Source organism: Haliotis cracherodii, unplaced genomic scaffold, assembly GCF_022045235.1.
Source record: "Haliotis cracherodii isolate W230 unplaced genomic scaffold, xgHalCrac1.p SCAF_1, whole genome shotgun sequence".
NCBI lineage: Eukaryota > Metazoa > Mollusca > Gastropoda > Lepetellida > Haliotidae > Haliotis > Haliotis cracherodii.
The window spans coordinates 47,730,722-47,740,727 of NW_027266264.1; the positions used below are offsets into that span (position 1 = coordinate 47,730,722).

Below are 10,006 nucleotides of genomic sequence, written 5' to 3' on the forward strand. Positions count from 1 at the left end.
ACATTATTTTACAGTTCTAGGATTCTTACCCTTACAAAACGCGTGACACTTTGATAATGATTCTCAGCTCACTACCGCTTTGACCACAATGGCATATGAATAGAGCGAAAATATGATGAAGTCATACTTTGGAGTGCTATTAATTAATACTGGCAGTGTGTGACAAAATATGTTGTTTGTTTTTTTACATAATAATAATTTTTGATGTGCAATAGCATCTGAATGAGTGAAAAAGATGTAGTAAGCAGATCTTCCAAGGTTTATTACACTGCAAACTGAATTGCATGCAGTATAAAGTAAAGTATAATGTCCATCAGTTTTTAGCTGATGCATAAAATACTTCATCATCCACATCATGCAAGACTTTGCAAGGAAGAATCATGTGCCTTCTTCTGATGTTTGTTCAAGTCCTGAGCATGTTTGTACCGTTTGTTACACATCGAGCAGGGCAGTCTGAAGTCGGTGTGCCCCCGGGAGTGACGCTCAACGTGGGTACGAGTCTTGAACCTCTTCCCACACACTTGGCACAAGAATGGTCGAGTGCCTACATGAATGTTATGCACATGATTCTTCAGAATAAACTTATCAGCAAACTTCAGTCCACACTCCAAGCAGGAATATGGCCGTTCTCCAGTGTGTTTCAACCTGTGTCGGTTGAGGTTGGACTGGTTGGAGTAGATCTTCCCGCAAGTCTCACACTGCATGGACTGGGTCCCCTCACCACTTGCCCCCGAAACTCTCGGCTTCGTACATCTCCTCAAAGCTTCATGTTTGACAAGAGCTTTTGAAGAAGAAAAATACCTATCACAAATGTTACAACAGAAAATTGCCCCATCAGGGTGAGATACTTTGTGATGTGTATTAAGTGCCTTACCACTAGCATACACTTTGAAACAAAGCTTGCACTTGAGGAAATGTGTCAGATCACACTGGGCACGTCTCTTATGCTTCAGGTAGCTGGTTCTCCTGCTGTAAGTCTTGTCACAGACGGAGCAGTGGTACCCTCCATCCTCGGTCTGTTCCAAGTGGGTCATGGTGTGTCTCTCAAGCAGCTTTTGGCTTGAAAAATGTTTGGAACAAGTGTTGCAGCTATAATATCTACACCACTTCTTGGAAACTTTATGACGGAATATGCTTGTTTTTGTTGAATATACTTTGTTACAATTTTCACAAAAATAAGGTTCTATTTTTTCCCCTATATCCTTCCCACCCTCTTTGGAACAATTTCTCAGTGTGGTGTGTCTTCTCAGGCCACATTTGCTGTGAAACTGCAGATGGCATGACTCACATTTGAATGCTGTGTCAGGTAACCCACCCTTACTGATCTCATGCTGGAGTCTCACTAGCTGTGTCTGGTCTCGGCAAGTCTTGGCCCTGATGTTTACCCCATGTTCACTGGTATGCTGCGATAGCTGACAATCACTAGTGAATGTCTGTGCACATATGCTACACTTGACTAAGTTGTCTGTAGTGATGTTTTTTCTGTGTTTCACAAACAATGATATGCTCTGATATGTCATTCCACAAATAAGACACTGGTAAACACCATCTGCTAGCTTCTGAGCCTGTACCGACCTTGCACAACTCTTTTGATGTCTGTGTAGATTCACCTCACAAGAAAATATCTTGGCACATGTATAACATCTGTACCCTCCATCATGAGATGCTTCTATGTGTCCGTTCATAAGGGTTTGATTGGCAAAACTTTCATGACAGATTCTACATATATGTCTTCTTTGACATCTGTGTTTCAGGAATGTCATCCTGGATGAAAAACATAATTTACAAAGAAGACACATCACATTGTTGCCCTGTTCCTTATAATGTCCATGATAATGTTGTTTCAGCCGACACGGAGACACAAACAACTTCTCACACAAGTCACATTCAAGCTTCTTCATCATGTTTTCCTCTTTGTGCCTCAAATACAGTCTCTGCAAAGGGAAGACAATTTTGCAGTCTGAACAACTGTGTCTTCTGTGTAACCCTTTCTTTTTTAAGATGATACTTCTCTTAATTCTCTTAAACCATTTGTGTGCTTGTGATACCCCATTAATTCTTACAGGTTTCAAGCTGGTATCTTTAAAATCTTCACAGTCATCAGTTTCAGAGTGTTCTTGACGTTCTGCATCCCCACTTGGCCATGGTGTGTATTCCCAGGGTGCTGACATCAAGGTGTTTTCACCAACATATAGTTGACAACTACGTTCTACCTCAGCTGGCTTCACCACACTTGTATTTGAAGGTGTTGACAAATAAGCCGCAGTATTGGAAAATGCTGATGAAACTGATTCACAAAATTCAATACCAGCCATCCTCGAGGCATCAGCTATTTTGTTCACTTCATCCTGCTTAACTGAGGACCCAACCTGTGGAACCTGACCACTGGGGCCAGGGCATGATGAACTCACATTCTGGGGCATGGCTTCAGGGTGATGACTTTCTAGTTTGGGAGTGATGTTAGTATATAAGTCAGAGGTGTTCCTTCTTGCTGTGAGTTTATTCCTCATAGAAACAACATTAGCTGCAACACATATCTTGTCTGGTGAAATTAAAGCATCACTCCAATTAACCACTGACTTTGAAAAGTGGATCTCCACATCATCAGAAAGAATCAGCACCATGGACAATGATTCATTTGGAATGAATTTTGAACACTGATGAGATGAGTGTGAATTATCTCCCCCTTGTGGCCTGGCACCATACACATTTTTCTTCTCTCCAACTTTCATTAACACTGGTTTGTCCTCAGTCTGTAAGACATGGAAGTAATAGAGAAATCTCAAGGTATGTGGAAACAGAAGTAAAAGAAATATATCACAATAACACCTGGTATGCTTGACAAAACGTTGCTTCTGAAAACTACTCATATCTGCATCAAAGACAAAACTCATTCTGATCTTTGTTTGTAAGGTATACCACAAGTGTTTCATTTCATGCCTACACTTATGTGTCTTACGATGCCATCAAAACATGTTATAGGGATATCTAACTTTAAATAACAAAACATAGAGGAGGTTTATAAAAGTTGTTATGAACTGGTACATAGATGCAAATGGATGCATAAATCTTGTATATCTGCAGTAGATACCATGCTTCCATTTTACCCTCAGCTAATAAACACCTTCATTGTACTGAACAATGATCCCTGACACTGGTTTATGTACTGAGATGACCATCCTCCCTAAGTCAGGCCTGCTGAGGGCAACATTACTGAGAATGTCAGAGAGTGAATGTTGCTTTATGCCACAGTATTCCAGCTAAATAGTTGTACAAATAACTGTGAATAATCTAGTCTGAACCAGGTATTCCAAACGTCCAGGAAAAGCAATCTACAAGGTTGTACACAGCCCTTCTCACAAGCATGCTCGTTTGTTGTTTAACGCCGCACTCAGCAATATTCCAGCTTTATGATGGAGATCTGTACCAGATGATCCAGTGATTGACATCAAGAGCATCAATCTAAGCAACTTGGATACTATGATTTGTATCAACCAAGTCAGCGAGCCTGACCACAGGATCCTGTGATTCGCCTCTTACAACAAGCACAGTCGCCTCTTACGACAAGCATGGGTTGCTGAAGACCTTCCCAAGCATGTGGAAATCATGGTAATGCAGACTAATACCGCTCAAAATGCCAAGTAGAGGAATCTTTGTAGGAGTTATTTTGTTTGCACATAAACTAACATTCACTTACTGCGGTATTTAATTAGGTTAGGTACATACTTCTGTATCTGGACCACAAGATGATTCTCCATCAGCTCGGACAATCTGCGACGATGCTACTTTGCGGACAACAGTAACCTTCAGCCATATCTCCTCAGCCAGACTCTCCATGACAGCAAGGTGGGCCACATATCATGGGAATCTCCACTTCCAGGTACACTGTGTCAAGTCTGGTGGTAGAATCTGTCACTGGACTTGAGGTCTGTGTAAACAAAAGCATTAGAAGTCAACTGAAGTCTGATTGAAGCTTACAAGTTATGGAAGTAGCTTTGGTATCGTGTATCCAAGTAGTGTAAACAGGGAAAGAAAATCAATTTCTTATATATATGAAATTAATATGTACATAAATATCAAAATTTATCACCACTCCTTCAGTGCTAGTACCCTAGGATTCAAAACCATAGTTAGCAGAGGTCGATGTTCACACTTTCAAGGTGTTTTGTACCCAAATATGTTTTTCTTTCGAAGTCGTCAAGGTAAAAACTGTCACACGTGTTTTTTCTCCAGTGTTTGGTATAAAGTCTTCATCACACAGTGAGGGAAAGCAATTAGGACTTAAAATCAGCCCTCATAATCATACAGTAACAAACTTACTGTATATATATAATAAAGAGAACAGTATGTTCTGGAAGATTGACTGTGCTTGATGGTACATAGATGTTGTAATTAGTGCTTTGCGTGAACTGAGACATTGTGACTTTGTAATAAGTGTAATCATTAACTGTCAAATGGTCCTAGTCAATGGAGTGAACAGACATCAGGCAGTGATTGAATGACTTGCATCAAACATGCTGGATCCTAGTACACCCTTAAGTAAAGGATATTTCTGTCTGACCAACAAGGAAAATTTCAATAAAAGGTCATGATATGAATCATACTGTAGTACTTTGTAGTATCAAGGTAAATACTATCTTTGTTTGCCAAAATATTATAATGGTAGGGGAACTTCACTCTTTGCTACTGAAAACAAAAGAGATGAGAGGAACACTTTTCATCCCCCCCAACCCCAAGAATACCAACAAACACAGCCAGAACACATTGACCTCGGATGTTTAATACTATATCAGTTGTACAGAATAAACAACATAGCCTGTTTTATATGCTGCAGGAAATTTGAAAAATATTTATTTGATTGGCAATAAAAGTGACTTGAAACCAGGATTTATCGTGACATGCCAAATGTGACCAAGAACCATTTCCTCTTTTTCAGCCTTTGAGAAAGATTGTGTACACTGATAGCAAAAGACAAGCTGATAGTTGTTTTCCTCAATCCTGTTAGATGTCACATGGAAAAGGACTCTGCCCATGACCCCTACTTCAAAATTGGCCTGGGTTACGGCAACCTAACCCTAACAATGCATAAATAATATTTTACTATTTCTAGCCAGGGGTTATGATTTTCTTAAAATATCATGCAGGGGTCGTGAAGCTGAAGTTTTACTGTCATATGTGGATGTTAAGCACTTAGAATGTGCCATTAGGTGTTTTTAGTTGGCTCACAGATTTGGGAGGGAGGAATGGATCCCTGAATGTCTTCACAAACATTACCTGTAGGAGGGGAGTGGGAATAAGAAGAAAATACAATTATACTACTCAAAATTTGATAAGGATCGTAGATATTTTTCTTAATAAAAAAACAAAATAACTGCATTACTGGCAATATTGTGTTCAAGTGAAATAAAAAACGTCTCCAACACACTTGCACGTGCAATTCATGCCATGGGAAATGCGTTTCACATCACAGTTCATGCTTTTGCTACCATTGCACGATTTCCAATCAGGCAACGGTGTCTGATTCATTCTGAAACTTTAAACTCAATTGAGTGTTTACACTACGTTTATCTACGCATTGCCCCCTCAACGTGTAAGGCGTCGCCTGACGACAGAACAACTGGGCAGATGTATTGGAATGCTTGATGCTGGCTATTCACAACGTGACGTTGCCAATGCACTAAACGTCAGCCAGAGCGTTGTAAGCAGGGCCTGGTCCCGACAGCAAATTTTGGTACAGCAGCACACCGACATGGGGGTGGTCGTCAGAGGTCGACAAACCAACGCCAAGATCATTTTGTGGCTCTTCAGGCACGACGTCATCCCTTCTGGACAGCAACCAGCCTACGTAACGACCTCCTGAACGCCTCGGGGGTGAATGTGTCCACTCAGATGATACGGAATCGTCTTCACAATGCAGGTCTCTACTCGAGAAGGGCATGTGTCCGAATCCCCGACTGTACGACACCGGCGGGAGCGATTGGAATGGGCTGAAGATCATGTCACTTGGACACGGAACGATTGGGTTCCAGTTCTGTTCACCGATGAGTCAAGGTATTGTTTGGACTTTACAGACAGGAGGCAGCGGGTGTGGCGACGACAACGTGAACGTTTCCATGATGCCAACATCAGTGAACATGACCGTTATGGTGGTGGTTCCATCATGGTCTGGGGTGGAATCAACACAGATGGAAGGACAGATCTTCATGTCCTGGAGAGAGGAACAATGAAGGCGGTGAGGTACCGGGATGAGATCCTCGATGTGTACGTCAGACCCTACGCTGGTGCTGTTGGCCCTGAGTTCATGGATGGATTATAACGCCCGTCCTCATCGCGCCAGATTGGTTGAGCAGTACCTTGAGCAGGAGACAATTGTCCGCATGGATTGGCCAGCGCGCTCGCCGGACTTGAATCCGATTGAGCATGTCTGGAACATGCTGCAGGTTGACCTTTCACGCCGTAGAGCACAACCCACGACTTTGGCAGAGCTCGGACATGCCCTCGTGGAAGAGTGGAACAACCTTCCCATTGGGAACATCCGGGTGCTTATTGACAGAATATCTCGACGTTGTCAGGCCGTCATTGATGCAAGGGGAGGTCATACTCGATATTGACACTTCATCGACTAAGTGTAATGATGGACTATCCCTCATAACTGTGTAATTCTTTCTCTTGTTTGCTGTTAACATTTTTTAATGAAATGCCTTTTGGTGTTTGCAGATTTCAAACATTCCATATTGATACAAGTTCATGCCGTTCATGAATTTTCATTCATAACATGATTAAACACGTTTCTGAGTCAGAGTCATGTCTTTTGTTATGTTTGTGGTAACTTACACACATATCACCTAGTGATCCTTATCAAATTTTGAGTAGTATAGGTTGCCATCTTTAGCACCTTTGTCTGCTGGTGTTGTTGTTTTCCTTGACCAAGCCCCTCATAGCAACAGCCCATTCATGTAGTTCTCTATACTATCACTTCCACCACTCAAAGCTCCCCACTGCGATAGCTGGCCACAACCATGCTTGGAGTTGAACTCGCAACCGACTGAACGTTATATTCACAAACAAGTGATGGCTGCCATGACGCCAAATACTTTTACCACAGCTCAGTTATTTTCTTTGTTTGTCAATCTGAATTTCTGTTTCATTTCAACTATGATGTAAATGGTATTGTAAGAATGTAAAGGGCAAGTTGGGTGAATTTCCGTTAGTCTGCAATCTAGCACCAATCTGATCAAACAAACAAAATGGTAAATTTGTCTGGGAAATCTGGTCAGTTTTACAAAATACACTATGATGGCATTCCCAAAGACATAAACAAAAATATAATATGTCTATATTTGGGGTTAGAGGGCAAATTTCAAGAATCTTGTCATGGCCTTGCCCACACTGATGGCAGTAATGTTACCCAGAGTGTAACAAAGGTGCCACACGCTAGGAAGGAGCTTGATCCTTGACAGACAAAGGGAGTTAATTTTGTCATAGTCTGTGTGACAAAGACAAGGAATGTTACTCTAGATTAATTATGCAAGGAAGTTTGTTACTACTTGTTACGTATATATTATCAAGTGTACCATTTATCGCTGTTTATAAGGCAAGTTGTTCTTACCTAGAATTAGGGGGCTTTCAAGAGGGCGGCATCTTATACGGCAATAGCGATCAGGTTATGGTTATTAATTTATTTCAAATATATATAGTAAAGGCTGCAACTAAAATAACATGGAATAAATTATTCCTGAAAACATAATAGTTTCAGATACAATTCTTAAGATAGCTGTATCAAAATTCTTTCAAGTTTTCTTTTAATTTTTAACCGAATCACCAAAAGATTCCGAGAAACGTGTGAACAGATGACTTCTACTTCTGGCTTAGTTTACGAGGAAATACAAACAGTAATCTTAATCTCTGCATATAAAACAATGCCTATCAGAAAAGGAAATACAATTTATTAGGTAAATCATCATGTTTAGTGTTTTTTATCTCAAATTTGTATTAACCAACTTTCATTGTTATGATGTGTTCGTTTCCCTGAATTCACTGAAGGGACACGATGTATTTTTTCCTGTGGAAGACAAACACGTTTTTATTGCAAATGTAGGGATTGTGTACGCACTGGTGACGTGCTTCATTCCAATTTGCTTTATAGATGGGGTATATAAATTTGCATCGATTTTGAAGTCTTGTACAGGGGGGTCGCCTCATATCTAGGGTCACTTTATAGATGGAGATATACGGTATGTTAATTTCAGCTTCTATTTCATTTCTTCGGCCTGAGTTCCAGCACTCAATGTGACGTGTTGTAGTATTACAACAGCAGTCGGCATTGCGCTTGTTTCACTGGGTCTCTATTGTCTTGCCCCAGCTCCTTTTATTCAGTGACAGGGGCTTATGTGACTGCACCTAACTTAGCATGTATGAATGATTGCATATATATGATGAGGTGAGTGATAAGAATAGGTATTTTAGAGTTATTATATACATTGCAGTGTGCTATGGATAAATGTAATCCTCTTCACTATAGATAACCTGTGTTTGTCAGTATGTACATTACAACACATCTTCTTGTGCATGTTATGTGTATAAACCACTATCAATTTTGCTTTAACACCCAATCAACATGTTACATGGTAGGCAATGTACATCCACAATGTCATAAGATGTAAAAAAGAGGGGTGTGGCCACCCCTAGAACCCACGACAGGGTATGTTGCATATCTCAACGGTGTATATATTTATATATATATATATATCCACAGGGCCTTTCATCAATGTTTATAGCTAATGCCATCTGCTATGAAACTGTCATCTTGAGAATTTCGACCTGCATTTCTGATTCCTTTACCAAACTCCGCGTTACACATAGAATAACCAACTCAAAACTCAGGATTGCAGATTATGCCTCACTCACAAATGAATTTTGTCCCACACCAAGGGCTAAATAACCCGCGATTCCTTGCAGGGAGTTGGTTATTCTCTTATAATTACCAGGAAGTCACAGTACCTTATCACATGTTGGCCTTGCAACAATGTTGCAGAGGACATATACAGTGTGCACACTAAGGTAGAACAAAGACTATATCGGTATATAGTCACTGTCTAGCATCACTAAACAATGCTAAACTATAAGCAACATGGTTGAATTAGGGTGGAACTTCCGCATCACCTTTGATTTGTGTAAAAAAGTGTCAGTTTGTATTAAAATAAAAGATTAGTATGGAATCTTTGATTGAATCTATATCAACCGATTAACGTTTTGGAAATTATACTTTGTAGCAAATAGTGATAAGAAAACAGAGTCTAGATACTTCAGTGTTAATATACTATTCTTGATATCCTGCAGTTGTTTTCAATTTTAACTTTTTACTAAGTCTACATATAAAATATGATTAACATGATCAAAATCTCGTTTTTATCCTGTCAAGTCATTATCAGTGACATTTGTATGAATATAATTGCCACTTCAGGAAACCTTTAGCTTTCATCTAACATAATCAACAAATGGGAGTGATTCTTACTATTAAAAGATTAACAACTTATCTACAATCATACGGGAGCGCCTATCGAAAACAGGACAGTGAGATTAGTACGCGTATATTGCGTCTGAAAAACGTTGCTAACGAGAAAATATACTAGAGATACGTTGAACACGTCCATCATTCCTTATAAGGCAAACGGATAACATGCGGTGTGAATATTATCCCCGAATACGTTCACACACCTCGTATCACAACTTACCAAATGCTTTTTCGACAAGGGACGTAACTCATGACCGATTCATTACAACCGACCGTCTTCCACAGATTTCACCTGTTGAAAGGGCAAGAAGTCGCTCTGATACGTCGTGACACTGAATAAGATAAGTTGTTATCCATAAAAAGTGTCATGTAGACAGACTTTCTGCTCAGTAGTCAATGGAAATAAACTTTCTGAATGATTCCTAACATGAACAACGGGAACAATGAAACAAATCAAATTAAAAAAAAACACGATTTAAGTTAGCCTATAGA

General features: G+C 40.0%; 1 protein-coding gene across 1 annotated transcript; it reads right to left on the reverse strand.

Annotated features, from left to right (window-relative positions):
- Window positions 1–185: 185 nt before the first annotated feature.
- LOC139464927 (zinc finger protein 11-like) lies at window positions 186–9,806 on the reverse strand. Its single transcript, XM_071246532.1, has 3 exons — window positions 9,735–9,806; window positions 3,727–3,928; window positions 186–2,753 (listed from the first exon to the last, which is right to left on the reverse strand). The coding sequence occupies exons 2-3, from the start codon at window positions 3,835–3,837 to the stop codon at window positions 354–356; spliced, it is 2,511 nt and encodes an 836-aa protein (XP_071102633.1). The 5' UTR covers window positions 3,838–3,928; window positions 9,735–9,806; the 3' UTR covers window positions 186–353.
- Window positions 9,807–10,006: the final 200 nt, after the last annotated feature.